Below are 25,347 nucleotides of genomic sequence, written 5' to 3'. Positions count from 1 at the left end.
AAGCTCAAAAAAGATGCCAAACTTGTTTCCAAAGCTATCTTTTTAACAGTAGTTACTCATTTTCCATTACTGCACTGCCATAATCACATGTCAAAATGGCATTAAATACATCTTTTTCTTGTATCAAACCAAAAAATAACCAAATATTTTCAGGATTTTGTGTTTCCCTCTTTACATAACATATATTCAATTAGAATAAAAACTTTTGATTTGTGTGCATCCCTAAGTTTCACTTACCACCCCGTCACACTGACTTGTTCTGTCTATAAATTATGTACTACAGCGCTGCTTTTATATGCTCCTCTGTTATGTTTATGTTTCTTTGCATGGGAGTTCTTATTAGATAACCCACTTAATACTGGGGGTCTTATTTCCCCTCTGGCCCCTCGCGTCCCATCTGCTTTTCCCTGAAGCAGATTGTGTGCAATTGATCGGCTGTGCATCATAAAGTAGCTGAATTAGCTAATTAAACTGGAGGCCTGGAGACTTTCACACATATAGTGTATATAGGCTGTGATACACATAGGACAGAACCTTGACCCCATGTCCAAACAAGACACACACAAAAAATGTGTGTATGTGTTTCTGTGTGAAAATGGATGCATTCTTCTAAAGGCTACATGTGACTCGTCCTAAGGCACACACAGACACAGACATAACCCAGAAACAATTGAGCAACTATTGTCACACTAATGGTGTACAATGCAGCAATACAACAGCAGTTCAATGCCATTTGCTGCTGTTATCAACCACAGAAATTCATGAGACATGAATGAATTGAAGTCATTGTGGCTTTCTTTGGAACCGAGAAAATCAAATTACAGAAAGCATTCAGGACGTACCTCACTCCGGAGCATGTGCTCAGAGCAACCCAGGAGGATGAGTGGCCCTTAACTCGCCCATGATAGAAGCAATGGTCCTACAGAGAAAGAGAGGCAGAAAGAGAGAAAGAGGTTGGTGAGTCAGACCTCAAGGTCAGGGTGGCAGGGCTAGAAATCAATGCTACACAACTTGTCCAGGTTCTAGGATGTTTGTTTGAAAATAAAAAACACAAGCTTTTCAGCTGGGGTGACATTTGAAACTAAAATAATCCTGTGGAACAGTCCAATCAATAGCTGCTCTAGTGATGGTATTTATAAACCAAACAGGATTTTCTACCCTGTTCTTATCCACGGACATGCCAGCGGTGACTCAGTTGGAAGTAGAAAGAGTGCTATTATCGACCTTTGACCTCTTTTGGGAAAACTCTCTCATAATAATCGCTCTCCTGAGTCTTCGACTAACATTTGGAAAATAATTGCTCCACTTAATTTTTCTGAAACAGATCCAAACTGTGCGTGAGCGTCTCTGGCTATTTAAAGAGCTCCTTCGAACGACCAGAGCGTGAAATTAACTCATTTATTTGAACAGAAAGGAAGCAAGGCGGGACACTCATGCGCAGCGGACACACAAATCAGCTGTCACTGGAGACACTGGCTGACAATCCAGACTGCTGCGTATGTCATTGGCTATTCAGTCGGCACCGCACCAACAGGAGTGTTCCGGACTAGCATGGCATACCTAGCAGGTCTTTAAAGGTGCACATTTCAAATGCCGGTTCTAAATGGGATTTTTGGGATGTGCTGGGATGTCCTGGGTGATATGCAATGATGAGCCATAGAACACTGATTATCACATAACAGTGGTGGATGTCAAGGTCTGGGATACCTGTTAGTCAGTAAGTGAACAGCCGTTTCTAGTAGTCAGTGTGTTGGATGCGGGTGGAATGATCAGGCGTGAAGACTTGAGTGAGTATCGGACGTGGAGCTTGTCCCATTGGATCAAGTCCCATGTTTTCTATAGCATCACGGTAGGTGGTAGGTGCATGTGCACCATATACCTGCGGAATGTGCCGATCCCTATCTGATCCATGGCATCTTCACTTTGAAATTACTGGATTTGTAGGATCCTATATAATGCCTTAATGCAGGAAACCACAGGAGATCTTCAGGTCTTGTAGAGTGAGTTGTTCTAGTGGCACGCATCCGACCAACAGCATATTGGGTCATAATGCCAGCATATACCAGCATATCATCGGATACTGGTGTCACACAACGAGTTTTAGCTTTAGTGATATTGACAGAAATCAAGCACTGCCTATGCTACCACTCATATCCCATATCATAGTGATGTTCTTGTTGCTGATAGAAATATACTGTGCAAGGTTTCCTTTCAGGGAAAAAAACAGAACACCAGTCCAATCAAATCAAGCCAAATGAGGTGTGCAAGATACTAGTACTCAGGATGCATGGGCTCATTAACTTTAATAATGCAAAATTAAATATCATCAAATACCGTGATATTATGATATATTTGAAAAAGTGTCTTGAGATTGAATTTGATCAGTAGTGCTCATCACTACCTTGTAGATTCCTTGTAGATAGTACTGAAGACAACGCACATTATGATACATTTTTTTTTGCTATATTAAGGACCATCCTAAAATGCAGCTATAACTGCAGTTTTTGTACACTATATGGGAAAGTTTATCCTTCTTATGTTGAATTAACTTCCTCTACTGTCCAGGGAAAGCTTTCTACAAGATTCCGGAGCATTGCCGTGAGGATTTGATAGCATTCAGAGTGTTCGTGAGGTCACCACCCCACCTCCCAACTCATCCCAATAACATTGAATGGAGCACCAGAGAACACAGTACCACTGCTCCACAGCTCAATGATGGGATCTTTATACCCATCTAGCCCATGCCTGGCAGGGTATTGGCATGGTTCCATGGTGCCAACAGGTGAAGCAGAATGCATTCATTAGAAGGGGTGTCCACAAACATTTGGACATATAGCGTATGTGCATACCTTAAAAGCGCTATGTTGAAAATAGTGTAGGCAAAGAAGTAGAACCTGCACATCCAGTGCTAAAAAATGAACACTAAGGATACTTAGTCAGGAGAAAGCTATAAGACTTCAGTGGTAAAGTGCTTGACATTTATAACCACAAGGTTGCAGGCTGTGAACAGCTGGGAATACTGTGTGTGGCAAGGCTCAGAAAGAGAGAGTGAGATGGCAGAGAAGATTGCATTCAGAGAGATTTTATCAAAAACTTTCACCCGGTGCAGCATACACCTGCCAATATTTGGCCCTGGTTGCTAATGTAATAGCATGCCACTTAAAATGCCTTTACATGATGATGTAGTTAAACCCCAATTCAGTGCTTCTTCATTCCACTCTTGCCTGCAGAGTCGATCTGAATAGAAACCAAATTATGAGGTAAACATGGCACGTTAGTGTCAAATAACCTAATTGCCAATCAAGCCAACAGACCAAACTGAACACAGAGAAATGCCGGGAGGCTTTTACTAAGAGCTATACATGCAGTATTACCATTACCAGGACATGGATTCTGAACAGAATGCACAGCATGAGCATTTGCTGGTGGATTGTAGTTACAATGTGAATAAATGGGAGCTGTCAGGAGTACACAGCTGTTAGGCCTGTCTTACCCCGGCACTGCACCTGAAACCATTTACAATTTTCTCGATTTCAAATTTGCCTTTTAAGAAAACTTCTTCATGACTTCATATCATAATAAAAGATCTTAACTCTTAATTTAAATGTGTGTATGTAGTGTGAATTAGGTCAATATCATACACTCTAAAAATAAAGGCGCTACAAAAGAATCTTAGAGCGATGCCATAGAAGAACCAATTTTGGTTTCATGAAGAACCATTTAGGAATACAGATATGACCATTAAAATGATAAAGAACCTTTAGATCAAGAAATATTTTTGGGGGGTCTATTGAGGGTTCTTCACACTCACGTCTCTAGAACAAACATGGAACCGAAAGTGATTTTTTCTGATGCTGACTCTGCGGCAAACTTAATCTGCTACTGCTTGGATGTTTAACATCTGTGGCCTAGCATTAGCCACCTGACTACAGTTTCCATTCTACCTTAAAAGACACAGCTGTTCGATTTTGACACCAGCTTAGTATTTACTGTATTTAACTGCTGCACCACAATTCAGATAAGAAGCTGGCAAAAGCTGGAACTAGATCACATCCATCTGCTCTGGAATGAAAACCTCACTGGTTATCTGGTTAATAATGGTTCATTCTAAAAGAATTATGAGTGGAGTAATGACTTCCTCAGTTTCCAAGTTTCCCCTCACCCTGCGGCTGCTTGAGCTCACACTCCCTTCACTTCAGCAGCCTCATCGCGTGAGTCAAGGAGTCGGGCTTGAATCCATAAAACCCAAAGTCGTGCATCACTATGTATTCTGCTAGAGCATGGATTTGAGGAAGGGATTCAGAAATAAGTAAATAGAGAAACAAAAATAAATTAAAACAGAAATAAATAGTATTCTAATATGAATACACTTGTATGTTTACAATATTACATGTATTCGTACCGTCATAGGGTCTAATAAAGAGAATACACAGTATGCGCTAATAGGGACAATACGGACATTTAACAAGAGCGAGTTTCACCCTGATACCTTAAGGCCCAGAGAATACACAGTATGTGCTATTATAGACCATACGGCCATTTAACAAGAGCGCATATCACTCAGAAACCTTATGGCACTATATGGGACAAACTGTAACTTGCAGAATTGTCAAATTAAACAAAAAGAAACCTGGGGTTTTCCTGTTGTACCATAGTTGATGTGGACCAAACCATGGTTTTGTGCACCATTACATCAGCTAATATTTATTTATATATTTATTTTAGCTGGTATGACACTCATTTATTAATGTATTTGCAATTGTATTATTTTTTCTTTTTTTTTTTGTTGTTTGGCATGTTTAGATTCCAGTTCACTAGTGGTTTTGAATAATAAACAAATAGACTACAATTGTGTTTTAGGCATCATGATGGTTCCTATTATCACTATCATTATTTTTTTTTTACAATGTAAAACAACACATCAAACCGCTCTAAATGACTGAATTATACAGACGTTTTAAGATTTCAAAGCAAGTACTTTTTTTGCCCATGCCATGCTCTATTCATCATGAAATGTCTACACAATGTAAAGAACTGTTGCAAGGTTTTGATCAGACAGTAATGTGCTATTTTACCAGGGAGAGTGGTGTTCTTCGGGCATCAGACTTTCACCAAAAATGCTATATGGATGTTAGCATTTCTTTAAAAAGAATTCTTATCAAAAACCAACCGTCAGTCTGTGTATTGAGTCACTCATGACCTACATTGAGAGCTCCACATCAAAACTACTTTTAATAAGAGGATAATATTTCTCCTTACAAGGCATCAGACCAAGCCCTTTTAAAAAAGGAGGGCAGTGTCTTCGGGTTAGTACCATAACCGAGCCACATGAGTGAAATTAGCAGCTGCAGTTCCTCTTTGGCTTCCTCTAACAGCTGAAGCAGATGTTTCCTAATAAAGAGACAGAGCAGAGCTCGGAAAGACACTCAATATGAAATAATGACCACTGGCCAAAGGCCACACGTTTTCACTTCATCCACATGCACGCTGAACTTTTCACAGTCGTGCAGCACATAATTATGAACTTGCTTTATAACAGTAAATTAGGAGAGAGCTGAGTTGGCTTTAATAACTAGATCTGACGTATAATATTGAATTCTTATAAATGTGTTGCCCCGTGTGATGACAGTATAATCTGCCAGAGGCACGATTCACATCCACTTGATTTCCTGTGACGTGTGACTTTTTCATTGACACAAGACAATGCAATCAATATTTCACCTGAATACCACAGGTCTGAATGAATGTGCGCGTATGTGGGAAAGGGGTCATTTTAACAATATTCAGTGTCAAACCACTTAGCAAAACTGCTGAACAGCAGCTTAGTACAGAAATAAGCAGTGACAGTGAATGAAGCGGAATGGTGTGAAAACACGATATGAAATATGATCTAAAATACAGCAATGCTCAATAAATAATTACATGTATTATTCATAAGCAATATAGTTTGTTAACAGTGGGCAACATTATTTCATGAACATCACAGTGGTTTTGTGAGCTAATGGTCATGCATAAAAAAACTATATATATATATATTGTTCCAAATAATAGAAAATTTGAGTTTTTTTAGTTTTTTAATGCATGACCATTATATATATATAAATTTTATATATATAATGGTTATATATATTTTAATATATATAATAAATATATATACTTTTTGCTGCTTGATATAAAAGGAAAATCACATTACTCCAATGTGAAATTCTCTGTACTTTTAATGTTGCAATATACAAAAATGTATATATATTGTGAATATATATAAGAATATATTGCAATGATATATACACATTGTACATACAAAATATATATACACAGCAACCGATAGATTGTCATTGTGTGAACAAGTGAAAATGAAGAGGTTTTGTCCAACAGCGACAATCTATTGGTTGCTGTGTGTATATGTATATTTATATATACATATAGATAGATAGATATTTATTATTGCATTGATTACTAATAAAATGTTTTTTATTATCTAAGTAACAATTAGAGAATTAATAAACAGTTGTCCAGTACATGTATTATATAGAGTAGCACAGTTGTACATTGACTGTGCATGCTAGAAAATGTAAGTGAATATATTTGGGGACTTATACGTCTCCTTGCACAGTGAGAGGAAACTTCTCTCTTCAAGTTCTGAATGAAGTCATCTTGAAAGTCACTGAATTGTGAAAAGAAAACAAGACCTGCAGCCTATTCTGTGTTCTTCTTATTTCCTCTTGAGAATGGTTGGTGATGCTGATCAGTATGGTTTTACTCATGTGGGATTTTGCTCTCGTACATTCCGTGCCCAAAAAATCTGAACCCACTGCCTTGTTTTTTGTCCTCCGACAAAAAAAAAATCCACCTTTGCAAGGGCAACAAGGCCAGATGTGAGCAGGATATGTTACACACTCTAGTGTGCGTCATTTTCTCATCTTAATTGAACCTGGCAGTTCACACCTCACTGATGTACAACAACAACACAGGTGACAACTCTTCACACCTTTCTGCAAGAGTGTGCAATAAACTGGCCCAAATAAAACTGCAGTCGGCAGCAAAAAAAAAAATATATATATACAGCGCAAAAAAGGGGCAACAGCAAAGTCTGCTGCGACTTTGAACTGTGTGTTTTGAAGCTATCAACGATAGCAAAAAAGATGTTCTCAGCAGAACATGTTGCCCTCAATGGTATTCATTGTTCATGACTGAATATGAGTGCAGAGCATGTGCTATCAGGGTGTGTGCGGCCCTGTTGTTTTCCCAAGTATAAAATCATGTGAACATTTGGCTTAACAAGTGAGAATGATGCCCTCAGGAGGAAGAAAGGAGAGGACACAGGAGTCGGAGCACAAACAAAGACAAAGAGAGAGAGAAATATGGATATGGAATATGGATATAAGATATGGAAGACAGAGTGTGGCAGATGAAAGTGTGAATTATACAGTGACATTCTGGGCTTTTCCTCCATTTTTTCTTCATTCTCTTTAGTTCAGTCCTTAGGAGAAAAAGAATTTGCCACATGCATCATTTCTTCTCGGATACTTGGTTACACTTCCATTTACTTTAATAACAACATCAATCCTTTGGGGTAAGGATTACACCTGCTTCCTGAGTTCGTCCTCATTATAGTCCACTATTCCACCAACTTTCTGCTCTATATCCAAGCAGAACACAATCCCGACGCTTCCACTTTCCAGGATGACAACCGTAGGATGTCTGCATAAGACGGGTTCAACAAACAGGATGGAACACTTTCACTGGCCAGCACCATCTCCAGACCTCAATCCCAGTTCTGAATCTGGAACAGCAGGTGAAATGCTGAAATAGGTAAACACTCTAGCTGAAATGTGCAGCAGTTTGTGCATGAGTGGACTGAAATGGACAGGGAGAGCATTTGTGTGCAGTACAGCAGTGGTCATTGATTGTCTTCCTGGAAATCTGCAGGTTTCACCTCCATCACTTATCTAACACTCCTCCTTCCGCTTTTAAAAAGCCTGTGATGGCAGTAATTAGATGGATTATGTGTGGCTCATTAGGGTTGGAGCTAAAAGTATATCTCCAGGAGCAGGACTAGTGACCACTGCTGCAGAGCATGATGTGACAAAAGAAATCTCAAGGTGTAATTCTTACATTACAGGACTGGATTGACCAAGTATTAAAAAGAAATAATACTTGTGACAGTTTTTTTTGTCTAGTGAACCGTGGAGTTTTTAGCCATCCATCCCACATATAGCAATTATGTAATATGGAACTTACAGACCTTTTTACTATTAGTGGCAATAGATAGCTAGAGAGATTGACCAGCAGACAGATGGCTAAATAGAGACGAATAAACTACATAGATCTAAATCGTCTAGATCTAGATCAAATAGACAGATCGATAGCTAGAAAGATAGATAGATATACAGAAAGACAGACAGAAAGACAGACAGATAGTCAAATGAGAATATTGGGTAAAAAAAAAAATAAAATAAATCCTGCCTCTCAATTTAAACAAAAAACACCTTTTTTACTAAGAGCAATCCCAATTTTTTTCTTAATTCTCAAAGTCTTTAGTTCCTTTGAGGAAGCTAATGTCTTAATGAGTGGGGTCAGAGCTTCCAAACCCTGTGTAATTTGCACCCTGCAGAGAGACAGACAGAAAAGCCCCTTTCACATATGTGCAGGAAGAATGGCAAGACATTAAATGTGAACACGAGCTAAAGTCAGTGAATAGCTGACCTGACAATTCACCTGTGCTTAGTGCATGCGGTACAATACCAGAAAGTTCATGTCTGAACAGAAGCCAATAAATACATTAGCAGGTAATACAGTACTGTCCAGATTACAGCCAGCACAATGGAACGTGTCAGAGACACCTGTAATTCTGGACACTTGTGTGCAAACGCTATACAGCATATTCAGCAAAGCGGATGTCTTTGTAAAATGTTGAGATTTCACTTTTCCAAAAATAGTTAAATACCAGACAAGTGTGCCTTTGTACAAAATTCTGAAATATCATCTCTACCTCATTTGTATATGAAAGAGTATATAAAAAGGGAAAAGTGATGACAAATGGAAAACTACTTGGCAGGGCCTATACTCTAAACTATGATCGATATCTACTTACGAAATTAACTTTAAACGTATTGAAAGGATTTATCTTATACCAGTCCACCTCCACAAGATCTTCCTAGATTATTCTGCTCTTTGTTTTTAAATGTAAACAGGAAACAATGTACGCATCAGCATCGTTTCTGGTTACATGACAAGATATCATGTTTTTGGAAGAAGAATACATCATGAACTTGAGAAAGTGTTTAAGGTGTGCTTTGCTTTTTGTCCCACTCTGGTTCTTTTGAATTTAGAAGCAACATCTGGGATTAATTATGAAAACAAAGCAGTTATTTTGTACTTTAGTGTCTTTGGATAAAAAATGCATTTTGCTTTTATGATCAACTCCTCAGATTTCATCTGTTAGTTTCTGGTTGACTCAAGGCACAACAGTGCTTCCACTAGAGCAACTGACATATAATTTACATCAGAAAATGTATTTTTTTGTAATAAATTCTGGCAAATTTGTCAGCTGTGGATATTATCCTATTAAATTTAAACTTAAACTGCTCATTAATTTCTTCACTTATTTGGTTTGTATGTTTATTTGCTTTCCTGTTTTACCACATGTACTAGTAGCACAGTCCTGTATGCCCACAATCATTGGAAAGGATCTAGTACCATGTAGGAGCCCTTCTAGCCCGGCAAAGCACAGAAACTCGATGTGGCATCGATTTCACAAGTGGACAGAAGATGTCTGGAGGGTATGGAGCCAATTCTGGACAGCTTGGACCTGAAGCCCATGAAGGGCTACAAATGGTCATCAAGAAGTGAAACGGTTGGCAGCGGGCACCATCACCCCACACCAGTATGGAAGCGCTGGCAGCCTGCAAAGTGGAAGTTACTCTGTTGTGGATAATTCTAGCTCTGACCGCCGGTGGTGATCATTAAGCACACGTGGGCAGCCACTGTGCTGTGGATGGAGGAATGTTAAATGCCTTACACAACCTTGGAAAAAGAAGGTTCTTTCCATCTGTCACCCACTATCACGCCTCGCTCAAACTCTGGTCACTCACGTCGCTTTGCCATGAGCGGTCTGGCCACTCACAAGATAACACCTCAACTCATACAGGTGTGGTCTTCCCAAGCCGTCCCCCTGAGGTAACACCACTTCACGTTAAATTTACACGCTGACATCCCATGACTTTTTGCATGTCAGTGTAAATTACAACAAAAATACATATGTTTACATCTTGGTAAATTACCATTTAAGAGCTACATGCGTGGCTGAGGCACAGCCACAGTATTAGCAGTGAAAGTATGCTGCAAATGTTGGCAAAGTTCTGTGTTTGAGTGCAAAAGGGGGCTAAAGCGCACAAGAGGAACAGAGAGTAGTAAGTAGAGTAGTAAGAGTGTGAGAGAAAGAGCATAAATCTTGCTTACAGTGTGATTGGTACTGAGGGTTACAGGCCGTCCATCTTCATAGTGAGTTGCAGTGAAGTCTTTTCCTAGAAGATCCCTAAAACACACACACACACACACACACACACACACACAAACAAACAACAACAACTGTTTAATTTCATTTTTGCTCATGAAAACACTGGCACTGAAAACCCACATCCCATAATGTTTTTTTGTTTTTTTTCGTGGTGGAGCCGCCTTATCGCTCACATCTTATAAACACATTTCCTCTATAGCAGAAAGCTGCGGTCTTGGCAAACCATGCGATTTGGATCAAAACCCTTTCGCTGGAGCGATAAGATGTTTTGGCTGCCCCCAATATTCTACCTCTTCCCCAGCCAAATTCATCACGTTGTGAGGAGGACAGCCGCGAAAACAAAAGTAACTGGACGCAGCGGCGTGATGAAAAACGGCTGCTGTGCTCTTGCACCTCTCTGACTAATACTAGCTCCACACTCAGCTGTGAGACATATCTACAAAACACTTTCCTTCCCCCCCTTTAGATGCTCCCCGAGCTTCAAAGCAGAGCACTCTCCCTGATCAGAGAGCGAGGTGATCCCAGCCGCCACCAATTCTCCTCTATTCCATCAATCCTCCACTTTAGAAGTGAAATCTTTCTCATCACGCTTTCACAAAACACAAGCGCGATAAGAAGAGACTGGCTTAAGCTACAGTACGGTGTTGTGCTGCTCTGGCTTCTGAACGAGGATGGAGCAAGCGAGAGCGCGAAAGAGAGAGAGAGAGAGGGAGAGAGGGAGAGACGTGATCCTGTCAGAGAGAGGCTGTGATTAGAGAGAGACGGAGTGGAAAATGTGAGGATCTGCTCCGCAGCCTAATCACCACATTTATTCTGCACCTCGATCTCCCTCCCTATCTCTCTCCCTCTCTCTATCTCTCACTCACACACATATGGACACACTGTATGTTACGTAATGGATAGGAACACACACACGGGTCACATAATAACATATGACCTCCTGGCACACAGGCCCGCACACACACATACACACACATTTGTAAAACATACATACATGCAGAATGACACACACACACACACACACACACACACACACACACACACATTTCACTCCCTCCCAAACACACACGCTTATACAGAGAGCCACTGTTTGTATGTACGAATATATAAATACATACATACATACCACCCTCACTATAGGCCCACACACACAGGCCCAAACACACACACACACATCTCGTAGAATGGACATGAATGCATATTTACAGATGCTAACACTCATAACCACCCTCCTCCCCCCCCCCCCCTTACACACACACACACACGTTGTAAAACATGAATAAACACACACATTCACACATAATGAACCCACACACCCAACACACACACCAACACATCTACACACAACTAGTATAGTGGACATGAATACATATTTACACTGCTAACTCACAAAGCACAAAACTTCCCAACACACATTACTCACTCACACTCACGCACAGTAGGATGTGTGTAACAATCAGTATACTATACTGTTTTGTAGGGGTGTGTCGACGATATGTGTGCACACATATCGTTGCAGCAAAAATCTTATATCTCCAAAATGGCAACTTTGCAGGAGAAAAAAAAACATTATTAACTTTCAATCGAAAAAAGTGTAAGCAGGTTTTTTGGAGCATTTCTATTGGTCTGTTGGTTTCTACTGGTTTTTCAGTGATGATATTCAATTATGATGGAGTGCAGCCACCAACTACAACACACCAACGTGCACATTCATACATACACAAACATGCATTTACTATAGTAGACATGACTGCATTTTGAACACAATCTGAACCCCAGCAACTCACACAAATACACACATACACCTATGTCATATCATGTGTGGCAGTGCAGATCACGCTCAAGCTGTTGTAATTGCAGTCTCTTGGCTCTGCTTGCTGGACATGGCGGCGGGGGTGATAGATGGCTTTTTGGCTAAAATAGTGCTGCATTTGCATGATGCCCAATTTCCTGCCAGAGCCACAAATAAATAGGCATCATAAGTGCAGCTGGTAGAGACTGAAGCACAAGCGTTGACCTAACGCCCCTCTGCACTAGTCATTACCCGCCAGTACCGACCCCTAATGGAAAATAAATTATATATTGCAGGATGTTCTACTGAATGACAACTAATAGTAAACAACTGTATGTGTATAGGAAGACGATCTATGCGTGCGCGTAGAAAGAAAGAGGAGAGATTTGCCATTTCCTAATACAGGCTGTATCTATGAACAGCCCTTTCATACACAGCAGGTTTAAATCCAATATTCTGTTGTATGAAATTGCGCTGCAGCTTTTCAAGCTTTCCAAACAGTGGAAAGTAAAAATGAAAATGCCACCAAAGCGACGCAGAGTGTGAAATCATATGACACGGGACCTTGAATAGAAGTCGGAAGCTGTCAGGAACGAAGCAAGGAGTGAAAGAAATCTCCCAACATGTCTGTAGCAATCACCAGACAACATGCCCTTTAGCCTTCAGCAAATGCTGAATAGTGCTATGTTGTTTGGCTGCAGTTTCAATGCAGACTACCACTGTGATTTCAGAGGGTGTTGTGTGTGTGTGTGTGTTTTTGTGAAGGCATGTGAAGTTCATGTCGAGTGGAGGTCCAGGACATTTTGAACTACATTTATACTCAGGAATGATGCTGCAGAACACCCTTCCAAACACACACACACACACACACACACACACACACACATATTTACACATGAGCCCAAATGCAGTACTGCCGTATTTAATAATGATGAAGGTATTCGAAAATCACGATGCGTCTGATGTATCAGATTTCTCTTCTATGTCTATCTAGTACACAGACAAAATAGCTCATTGATTCATGTGCATTTCAGATAAGGCCACAGAGTGGTGGTGCTGTGGGAGATGACTGATTAGTGATGCCACACTTTGAATACAGCTGGGAAAATCAGGCCCACCGTAATTGCTGAGTTTAATTAAAAGGCAGAGCAACTAGTCAACTAAATGTGCCTGAAGACAGTGGAAACACTCCTAAGACTATTCACTCGACTTTGTGCTCTAAGGTATGAGGCTTTATCTTCTAAACGTGCGAGACGTGACTTGCTGTGGTGCTGTGGAGACTAGCTGGCTGGCGACAGGTACAAGCATTGCAGAACTGGTCTCAATCTGAAATTCTGTCACTCCAACAGCAGTCGCTCACCCTCGCTTTCTGACACACGTTTTTATCATCAACACTCATGTCAGATGTCAACAGCAGCAGCACTGAGCTGTTAGATACTCTAGTTGTCTGTAGATGTAGCCAAGCTAGCTAAGCAAAGGCTGTGATTGCAAGAGGGCTAACGTACAGAACAACAATTCAGCTTACTGTCCTTCCAGCAGCAGTCGCTCTCATCTAAATGTTTAGACGTGGAGGTTCTCTCAGCTAGAACCACAAGTGTACTGGGATGAACAGATTATCCTGCTAACTAAACTAATGCCAACATTTATTACATTTATGACTGATTTAAAAGGGTGCATGGTGTTCACGTAATCTGTGACCCTTTAAGCTAAGCAAAGTTTTTTACTTTTAAAATAATGCAGGATGAGCTTGAATGGAAGCCCAACCCAACAGACCAACAGTCATCTGCCCAGCTTTTGCTCCTCCCTGCCCACTGTAATATCGTTTACTGTGCTAATATTAACACACACATTAACACAATAAACAGCAATCTGGACTGAAACACCAGCAGCTTCGTGGTGAATGGGTGGAGCTTCGGTGCTGTAATGGGTGGGTATATGTAAATACATTTTGGCAGCTTCGTTTCTATACATGGACTGTGAGCATACTGTGGTAAAGGTGCACAGATTTGTCACTGTCCAATGTACAGCGAAATGTGTCCTCTGCATTTTACCCATCTGCAGTAGTGAACACACACAACACACACACACACATACACACATACTAGTGAACTAGGGGCAGTAAGCACACATAGCCAGAGCGGTGGGCAGCTAACTCTAGGGCCCAGTGAAGAGCCTTGCTCAAGGGCCCAACAGTAGCAGCTTGCCGAGCCCGGGTATCAAACCCACAACCCTGTCATCAACAGCCCGGAGCTCTAACCGCTGAGCCTCCACTGCCCCAGCAAAGCTTTCAAAAAATAGGCAAAAATAAAAAAACTCTTTAGTAAAAGGATTTTACTATATGTTTATGTATATGTGTTTTGGTATATTATGAGACCCAAACAATGTTTACATAGCACATTAAACTTCATGTTGTTCATGTGGACTGCCCCCAACTCCAAGGAGACTGCCTCCAGTTTCACCTGCTCTCGACTGCCCAAAAGCCCTGTGACTCCCGGCCTAAGAAAGCCCCTGATTAGCTCCTCCAATTAGCCCAGACTTTAGCACAAACAGAGCGGCAGCTCCCAAAGGCATGTGGGTAAACAGCTATGTGCTCTCTAAACACAACCAGAGGGAAGACAGATAATAGCAACAACAAGCCCTCTGCAGCTGAGAGCATCAAAGCTCTTTAAATTGCGTGGAGCGCAGTATCACGCACTGCCCTCTGGCTGCACGCGCTCTCCTAAGGTGCTCGTGCTGGTTTAGGTTCAGCTTCTTCACCGGCAACTCTGTACTTAACCTTCAAAGGCAAATAGAAACACTGCCCTCAGAACAGCACAAGAGGCTGGTGTGTTTTACTGTACATGTCAATGAATACTCCATAATAACAGACTTCAATGCAAACACGTGTGGATGTATTTTTATACGACACAACAGGATCTTGCTTAGGTGAACACATACAAGGTCACTCAAGAACTGGCATTTTATGCACCTATTAAATGAGTTTTGCAAACAGATGAGCTGTAGAGGAAAGTATAGCTATGCATGTTCCACTTAATTGGTCTTTTTCAGAGCCGACCAACGCAGGGAGCCAGTAATTTGCTCCTCTGACAAACCAAAAGCAAAGACATGTTTATATTCATAATATTCATATACCTTGTTTCCATTCAGATCACGATTATTGGCTAACCGTTGTGACATAGCAGTGGTGGATCATGCTCTGCAGGTTAGAAGCCCCAGCTTGATTCACACGGAATGGCAAGTAGTGTCTCTAGTTGAACTTGTGCTTTAATGGGGTAAAAGTATTCCACACCGAGCCTGGAGCTCAATATTTCAGCACAGCGGCGCTGGGGCAGGGGGAGATAGTGGCTACTTCAGAATTAAACTCTGCTCAGCTGATGTAATTCCTTTTAATGAGCCGGCACAGGGCACAAGATACTTCTTAAAGTGTGTGTATGTGTGATATGGATGATCGGTCCAGTTCAGGGTATTTTAACCATTGGGAGAGATAATGAAGGGGGGGGGGTTAAAGAAGAGAGGCTGTGTCAATCAAATGCAAGACATGTGGCTGAAACAGAGAGAATGAGGGCGAGGGACAGAGAGACAAAGAGAGAAAAAAGAGAATACTATATATATATATATATATATATATATATATATATATATATATATATATATATATATATATATATCTATCATAGAAATATATTATTAATATGTTGAATTACTTGTTTTTATTACTTTAATGTTCAGAAAGCTCATTTGTGTTGTTTTGATGATACTTTCTCTATCTAAATAAGGCCTTGCCGGTGAAGCTTATTACATTGAATTGAGAAACAGAGAATGAGGACAGAGAAAGCGAGAGAGACAAAAAAAGGAAAATGAAATAAATTGAGAAATTTAAATAAATGCGGCTCTAAAGAGAGAGAGAGAGAGAGAGAGAGAGAGAGAGAGAGAGAACCTAGGAGAGAGAGACAGAGAAAAGAGTTGGTGTGGCGCAACAGCCAACACCACTACCTGCCACTGAGTTACAACACCATGCTGCGCTACACCAATAAGAGTCCTTGGGCAAGACTCCTAACACTACATTGGCCCACCTCTGTAATACGAGTAACCTTGTAAGTCGCTCTGGATAAGAGCGTCAGCTAAATGCCATAAATGTAAATGTAAATGTAAAAGAGGGAATACAGAGAGAAACTGGGAGAGAGAGATAGAAAAACAGGGGCAACAGAAACAGAGAAAGAGAGACAGTGACACCTACCTAATCATATTTTACTATTCACTATTTACAGTAATACTTAGTGTAGCTATTCTTTTTTAAGTAAAGTATATATGTACATACTTATAATTTGCACTATTATTATCTTTATTATTATTATCTTGTGGAATTATTGTTGCTTTATTGTCATTTTTGGTTTTCTGTTGTTGGTATAATGCTTTGCCCATATTGTACTCATTACAGACATGCCAATAAAGCTGCTCTGAACCTTGAAAAACAGAGAGAGAGATACAGAGAGAGAGAGAGAGAGAGAGAGAGAGAGAGATAGAGAGAGATACAAGGGTGGTGCATTGATGAGAAAGTATACTGTTGAAGAAACAGAGGGGCAGAGTAATAGTGAAAATAAGTGTGTGTGCGCGCATGTGTGTGTGTGTGTGTGTGTGTGTGTATATGTGTGTGCATGCGTGTTCCTACATTGCTATTTCAAACCACTCTGAGGAGAGTCTGGAAGAGCTGTCCAGTGGGCTTTCTAGATTAATGTCTTTGTTTATGTGCAGCTGCACCGAGGATTCTAGGACAGTTGTATGTGTGTGTGCGTGTGTGTCCTCTGCCAGAATTAAAACAGGTGCACTTAAGCAATCAGCAGTATGTGGAAATTACTCACCCCTCTCATTTGAAACACTTTACTTCATCCAAAATAATGGATGTCCTGAGAGAGGCTGAAGCATCTTCCTTTAGTGCGGAGTATGAAAGCCAGGCTCAGTCCAACTGCCCCTCTCTCCTCCTGTTTACAGCAACTAATAAAGCACAGTGTGCGTCTGTGTCTGTGTGTGTGTATGTGTGTGGTACGACCAACAGGAAAGACCAGGCTGGAGTGCGATGCAGCGGCAAAAGAAGAAAAAAAGTCACCGTCTCCCCCCTGGTTTGCTGTTTGTGGGAGGTTGTGTATGAAAGCAGAGTATAAATGCAATAACAAGGCCCGCTGCTACGCCTTACTCAAACAGAGGACACAACGCGGCTGTGTGTGTTTGCCATTTTCATTCTGCTCTGCACAAAAAAAACAGGTGTAAGCAGGAAGTCAATGTGGGTGCGAGCAGAAAATATCCTCAACTGTTTACCGCACCATCTACCACTGCCGGCACACCTCAACCCAGAACGTTCGACCACACCGGAGGTGTGTCTCATTAGATGCTTCATCAGTAACGGTAGCAGCAGCTACAGAGTTTCAGATTGACAGAGTTTTCCCCTTGTAGGCCCAAGTGTAGTTCCTGAGATGTGCTTTATTAGTTTTGCACTGGGGCTACAGGCCAAATGAAGGGTTGCCAGATTTGCACTGAGCTAACTGCAGGTCTATATGACCTCAAACCACCTCAAATGTGTGGCTTAATGATATCAAACAGACTGGATTATGTGCTTTCTGAAAGTGTTTAATGAACTACGGTCTACAGTAATGGAGAAGTGTACACTATTTGGCCAAATGTTTGTGGACACAACCACATATATATATATATATATATATATATATATATATATATATATATATATATATATATATATATATATATATATATAAATGATGCAGCCCCACAATGTAGTGAATATGTGCTAATGCACAAAAGTAAACAGCAGTAGAATCACTATTTTTAGGAACAGTTTCTATAATCAGACTAAATTCTACACTTTACAATACTTTGTTTGGAGCAGTTTTTTAAATGACTGTTTTAAACTCTGTAGTGTTTAATGTCTTACTGTCCAGTCTGACTGACCCACCAGACCATTCAGCTGCCAGTTCCTTTACAACTCTGCTGTCAGATCACTTAGTGTGTGTGCATTAGCCTCCAACGAAAGGAGTTTGGTTCCCTCGCTAGTAGAACGGAGCATTTCCATCATAGTTTTGTTTCCAATCAGGCTTAATTCACAAGTAAAGACAGGATGGAATTAGAGCTGGGTGAAACATCAAAAAATTACATCACAATGTTTAAAGACAATTCTTCTGATATACGATATTTATCACAATATTTCGTCATGTAGACAAAATGCACCAACAGTGTAAATAAAAAATATGCAATCCAAATACTCTCCCATACTGAGTACCATGATTTTTACTCAAAATATGCTGCACTCCATTCAATTAAATTAGCCTTATTACACTCATTACATCTTACAATGAAACTCTTTAAGCACTGACGATATCCACGATACACTCATAAAAGTGCGAAACACAGTTCACGTTCAGTCTGTCCTGGAAGAATGTCCAAACCTTTGCACTTTTGTTCTTTTTTAAATAGTTTGCTACAGACGTTGTGCTTACTCCTCTTCAATAATCAACAGAATCCGTCATTTGGCCAGGGGGAGCCAAAATGTTGCTTACTATAAGATGCGTCGTTTAATGCTACATGGTTTAAGTCAAGGCTGGATTGTGAAGAGCCTGAAGGAGACTTAATATAAACCCATACTCTGCTCTGTTTTTTTTTTGTCAGTCATCTTTGAAAGTCTGCTACCCCTCTCTCCCCCACCCCACCCCACCCCCCGACTGTATTATTGAATGCGTCTGCTGCTTTGACAAGCTCTGCAGGAAGTCAAAGTGACGGATGACAGAATACCGGAATGCGCTCCATACTGGATTAGCAGATCACATCGTGATGTTTATTGAAACAAATAACTTTATCTATGGCTGTGGCGTAATTCCACCCAGACAGGACGATATGATAAATCTGCTTGGAGATAAAGAGAACATTAGCTCAGCAAGAAGCATACTTTACACACACACACACACACACACACACACACTGTGACATCCTGTACAGCAAATGTTCTCTTTTTCTTTGTGTCAAAACATGGTGCTCATTTCCAGGTTTTCAGACATTGTGGACATAGAGAGGCCAGCTGCAAGCTGTTTGAAGATGAAACCATGCCAAATCTGTTTGCGCGTGCATGTGTGTGTGTGTGAATGAGAGAGAGAGAGAGAGAGAGAGAGAGAGAGAGAGAGAGAGAGAGAGAGAGAGACTGTGAGTAGAGAAATTGACCCAGTGACCCACTGAGGGCATTGCATTCCTTCCTTCCTTTAGCAGGACCATCTGTGGGCAATCACCTCATACACTGTGAGCTGTAACAGTTAAGACAAAGGCAGTCTGACACAAAGAGAGAGAGAGAGAGAGAGAGAGAGAGAGAGAGAGAGAGAGAGAGAGAGAGAGACCAGAAACACAGAGGCAGACTATGGGGGGACTAGAGAAAAAGAGAAAGGCAGAGAAGGGAGAGAAAAAGATGTGTGACAGAAAAAACATAAAAAGGATGAGTGAGAGAGAGAGAGGGAGAGAGAGAGAGAGAGAGAGAGAGAGAGAGAGAGAGAGAGAGAGAGAGAGAGAGAGAGAGAGAGAGAAACAAGAGAAAAAGAGGTGGATAAAACAAAAGGGAGCAGAAACAGAGAGGTAAATAAAGAAAGAGGGGAGAAAGAGAGGAGGGAAGAAAGGAAGAAAGGAAGACGAGAGAAAGAGAGAAAGGAGAGTGTGTGTGAGAGGAAGAGAGTTGGAGAGAGAACGGGAGAGAGAGCATAACACAGAAAGGGAGAGAAAAAAGATAGAGAAAACAACATAGAAAAAGAGAGAGAAAGAGAGAGAGAGAACAACATAGAAAGGGAGAGACAGACAGACAGAAAGAGAGAGAGAGAGAGAGAGAGAGAGAGAGAGAGAGAGAGAGAGAGAATAGGGAGAGGGAAAACGACAGAAAGGGAGAGAGATAAAGGGAGAGGGAAAACGGCAGCAAGAGGGAGGGGGAATACAACAGAGAAAGGGAGAGAGAAAACATAGAAAGAGAGAGTGAAAGAGGGAAAACAGCAAGAAGACAGACAAGATGAGAAAAAAAACAGGGAGGTAGATAAACAGAGGAGGCGAGAGAGAGAGAGAGAGGTGGTGAGAAAGATAATATGAAAGAGAAAAAAGACAGAGAAGGAGAGACAGTCAGTGGGCTTGAGAGGGAGAGAGTAGGAGAGAGCAAGAAAGAGAGAGAGAGAAGAACAGAGAATGAAGAAAAAAAGAGAAAGGCAGGAAATGAGAGAAGAAACGCAGAAACAGAGAAAGACAGTGGGTTTGAGAGAGAGAGAGTAGAAAAGAGTGCAGGAAAGAAAGAGAGGGAGAAGAGAGAGAGAGAGAGAGAGAGAGAGAGAGAGAGAGAGAGAGAGAGTGAAGGACTTTAATTACTGCTGGGTAATTGCAGACCGCCCAAAGAACACAAAGAAAGAAAACAAAAAAAGACAGACAGACAGAAAAAAAGGACAGAAGGAAAGGCAATAAACCCCTGTGAACTCTTTCCTCCCTCACTTGCTCTCTCGCTCTCCCCTCTTCCACTGTGAGTACTCCTCTCCTTCTCTTGGGCTGGAGCTCAAGACGTGGCAGGATATTGGGGGCAGGGTGGGGGAGGGACTATAAATATTTCAGTGCTAACAATACAGTGAGTTAGCTGTGCACTGTAAGCCTGCTGGCTTCATGCTAAAACAATCACACGCACTGTTCCCCGATGAGGAAAACACAAACTCCACACCTCCAGACTCCAAGTTCTCTGTACTGCAAAGCCTCCGGTCCAGCAACACAGGATCGGTTACGCAAGCAGAGCAGGCAGAAAGTTTGGAAACAGTCGCTGCTGGAGTAAAGGTTTCTAAGGCCCCTCTTGCCGTGAGTTTCCCATCCAAAAAACATGATTCTGGATGAGCAGTAAGATTTGACTGGAACATCGAACTGTGTTCTGCTCGCACGTCTCTGGCACTGCGCGGACTTGACACACTACAGTGACAGTTTGTACTGGCAGAAGGAACGCTAACACTGTCCAGCACAGCTGAGCAATATTCAAAAACGACCGGCCCTTCATTCTGCAGTATCATTTACAAGCTATATGTCACATTCGCAGCTGACATCAGCGCTCTCACCATTTCTTTTGGCCATCAATCACTTATACAGTCTGAAGCTTAGCTGTTATTTATGAGACGGGCCAATTTTTACTCCAATTTTCACTCAGAATCAATCGACACTTTTTGGCCAAATGTTTGTGGTCATCCTCTTTAATGAATGCACTTAGCTACTTTCAGTTGCACCCATCGCTGACACAGATGTGCAAATGCACATACATACACACACATAGCTTGTCTTGTCCCTGTACAGAAGTACTGCCATGTATAAACCCCCAGCATTGAGCTGTGGAGCAGTGGAACTGTGTTCTCTGGGATGATGCTGCTCCTTCCAATACTTTTAGGATGCGTTAGGGAGTTGGGGATAAGGTGCGACAGTGATCATCTAACACTCTTGTCACTGAATGCAATCAAATCCTCACAGCAGTGTTCCACAATCTAATAGAAAGAATCCCATGGACAGTAGAGACAGTTACTCCAGCAAAAGCAGGATATACTCTTTTTTAATACCCCCCATTTGGGAAGAAACAATGAATGAACAGATGTCCCAATACTTTTGTCCACATTCAGATGGTTCTTTGACTTCTATCCACAAGCTAATAAGTTAGCCTCAAGCTACAGTACCATTCTAGCTATAAGTTAGTCTTCTGAAGTGATAGAATGTGATACACTACACTTATCTTAACACAGTCACATGGCCACATATGGGACATGCAGATTATATGGACATAAGTATTGAGACACTTGTGCATTCAAAGTTCCTCCCAAAAAAATGGGTATTAAAAAGAGTTTATCCTGCTTGTGTTGGAGTAACTGTCTCTACTCTCCAGGGAAGACTTTATACTTGATTATGGAGCATTGCTGTGTGAACTGGATTGCATTCAGTACTAAGAGAAAAGCATTAGTGAGGTCAGGATGTTGAATGATCACCGCCCCCCTTCTATTCCCCAATTCTAAAAAGTACCAAAAGCACTGGATGGGGCACCATCATTCCAGAGAACTCATTTCCACTGCTCCACATCTCAATGCTGGGAGGCTTTATACACCTATAGCCCATGCCTGGCATTAGGCATGATGCTAATGTAGACTATATAGTTCATGTTTAATTGCTCCAGACAGTTCTATTGTATTGGCAATACCGCTCTACAGGAACTAGACAAGCAGTTTGTATGCATTTGCACATCTGTGTCAGCAATGGGCGCAACTTACAGCAGCTGTGAATACATTCATTAGAAGGGATTGTGGAAGTGTCCACAAACATTTGGTCTTATAGTATATCTGTCCACATTCACCTGATAAATCTGTGATACTCGTGATACTTCATCCCTGTACTGTAAACACTCATCAGAGTCATGAGAACACCAAGTTCTTATTAGTTATGGCGTTGTGTTAAGGCTGACAGGTTACCCCTCTTTTGAATATGGACGCACAGATGGGGAGGAGTCATGTTTCATAAACATCGTCTGCCTCTCCTGAGTGGAACAGAATCCGCCTCATCCAGAGAAGACAGGGGGAAACACAGAGCCCCAAAATGAGTCAGCCTCCTTGGGCCAGACGTGCAGATGTTGTTCTCAGCGCCAAAGAAAGCATTCATAAACACTTACTCATTGTGAGCCGAACACAGCGAAAAACAAAAACACCAGCATTTTTCTCAGGGCAAGTTTCACACAGGCAGACACGTAAGACTTCAGTGTATTTAACTTCAGCTTTTCTAAGAAGCTGCTCTCTAGAACCGGCGGTATTGGAAAACGCTTACGCTAAGTAGCGCTTACAGGTTAATTTATTTGCGTGAGTGCAACTTCCTGTGCTTAGCTGAGACGGATGCACTCATTAGCAGAGATGGATGAACTCATCGACACCTTCTCAAACCGCACGATCCAGTGATTTGCCAAAAATGGTCTTCAGCGAGACTCTGCCAAACAACAGCTGCAAAAGGCTGTCACCAACAGCACAATGGTCTATTTACAAACTACAAGCAAGATACAGGTGCAGTAGGATTTGTCAGGACAAATGGAAGTGCCCTGGTCCAATTCTTTTCCAGCGAGACCATAAAGCAGGTCCTGCTTCAAACTAACAATCCAACCGAGGCCCTGTGGACATCCCTAGAAAGGCCTCTGCAGCTCCAGTGCTGATAAGAATCCTGAGGGGCATTCAGCCTTTCTCTCATTATCTTAAAGGTCATAGGATCCACAGACAAAGGGGACGTAAATCCTCACAGAGACCAGACTGGAAATCAGGAGTGCTAATCTGGTCAACAGAATTACTATAGATTTACAGTCAACACTGTGGTGTCATTAACTAATCTGGGTAAAAAAAATCTTCCATTTGAGTTGACCTAAAGTTTCCCAAGATCTAAATCAATGCCAGGCCTTATACTGCAGATCAGGAAGAATGGCTTCTGAATCTGCATCTATATTAAACATAATGAAAAAAGCAATGCATTAGAGTTACTCAGTTTAATCAATCAACACTATGTCTGTACTATGTTGTATCAATGTATTTATTCATGTGGAAACAAAATATACCTATGAATCAAGTAACTCAAATCCATTACCTGTTCAGTGCAGTGTGAAAGCCAAAACTTGGCTTTTGGTGTTGAACTACTGAATTGACCGTTACATGAAGGAACAGATGGTCACACTTTGGTTAAAAGTGATTGCAAGGCAACCGCAAACGTGACACACTTAACACCCACTGGCCAAGCACCTACATGAATCTGTCAACAGGGTGTGAGAACAGCAAACACTGACACATTAACATTCAGACACAAACTACTCAAAAGGCAGGCCAGTTATCAGTGGTCAGTTTTCACAGTTACGTCTGAAGAAAAAATCTTTTCTATAAAATAACCCTCACAGATTTTAGTGTGTGTCCATGAGAGAAGAAAAAAAAACAGGCTTGGATGTAAGGTTGGTACAGAACACAATGACACAATGACATTTTGTGTAAGATATTTTTCACACTCACTCACTATATTAACAGAAGTGGATTCTTAAAGAACTGAACATTGATTGAAAGGCTCTATAGCAGTCCTGAAGAGTAATCAGTAATTCAAATAACGGCAACATTACAAAACACTCTTACTTGTTTCTGACAGTTTTAGAGTGACTTTTTAATCACATTTTTTAAAACAAAATATTTTAGCATAAATCAGGAGAAAATGATTTAATCAGATATGTAATATCAGGTTATCAAACCCATGTCATATCTATCTAATGTAAGCTAAATGCTGGCATAGCCACACTCCCCTCAATATGACTGAAAAACAACATTTAAATACAAAAATAGGCTCTTAATAGGCTCTAGATAGAACTGATGAGCATTCAGGTTAACTCCTAAAACCCTGTGCTTCAGGAGTTCAGTTCTCCACCCTATAACTGGATAACTCTCACAATTAACCACAGTTTTATATACCCTAAAATAGAACCCTGTGGGAGTCCACAAAATGTGCTAAACTGTAACAGACAAAGAATTCATAGAAGTTTCTGCATTAATACCAGGATAAATAACAGAATAATAAACCTAGGGTTCAAAAGGTTAAAAACCTCCTGCATAGACTCAACACATCTAAAGCAGTGCGCTTATCATTGGGAGGTCCATGTTTCAGTTCTAGGTGATGCCACAGCCACCCATGGCTGAGGTTACCACAGAGCACAAGTGACTGATCTTTGTCACTTTGATTTGTGTATAATCACCTCGCTACTCGTGTATCATTGCAGAATTAGGAAATGTAAGTATTGTTGTCAAGGGTGCAAACACTGTCAAATGCTGCTCAGCCCAGTCCTACTTTTTAGGGATTCACAAGTGGTTCTTCTGCTGCATGACTCCACAGAACTCTTTTCGACAGTGTAGGTCCTTTAATCTTTAAGTCGATATTTGAGGTTGAATGTGGAAAGTTACCATTGTGTTACTTCAGTTAACATCCGGACCAAGTTAAAATTCAA

At 41.0% G+C, this 25,347-nt stretch overlaps 1 protein-coding gene across 3 annotated transcripts in view; it reads right to left on the bottom strand.

Moving 5' to 3' along the window:
- Positions 1–25,347, bottom strand: part of adam19a (ADAM metallopeptidase domain 19a) — a 106,064-nt gene that overhangs the window by 38,767 nt on the left and 41,950 nt on the right. For all 3 annotated transcript variants that reach the window (XM_072687590.1, XM_072687592.1, XM_072687591.1), the window contains exons 4-5: positions 10,462–10,537; positions 843–919 (exon numbers count right to left, since the gene is read on the bottom strand). In XM_072687590.1, coding sequence (XP_072543691.1) covers positions 843–919; positions 10,462–10,537 — 153 coding nt within the window. The remainder of the gene's footprint in view (positions 1–842; positions 920–10,461; positions 10,538–25,347) is intronic.

This window comes from Salminus brasiliensis, chromosome 9 (genome assembly GCF_030463535.1).
Source record: "Salminus brasiliensis chromosome 9, fSalBra1.hap2, whole genome shotgun sequence".
In the NCBI taxonomy this organism is placed as follows: domain Eukaryota; kingdom Metazoa; phylum Chordata; class Actinopteri; order Characiformes; family Bryconidae; genus Salminus; species Salminus brasiliensis.
This window is presented reverse-complemented; position numbering and strand designations above follow the sequence as displayed.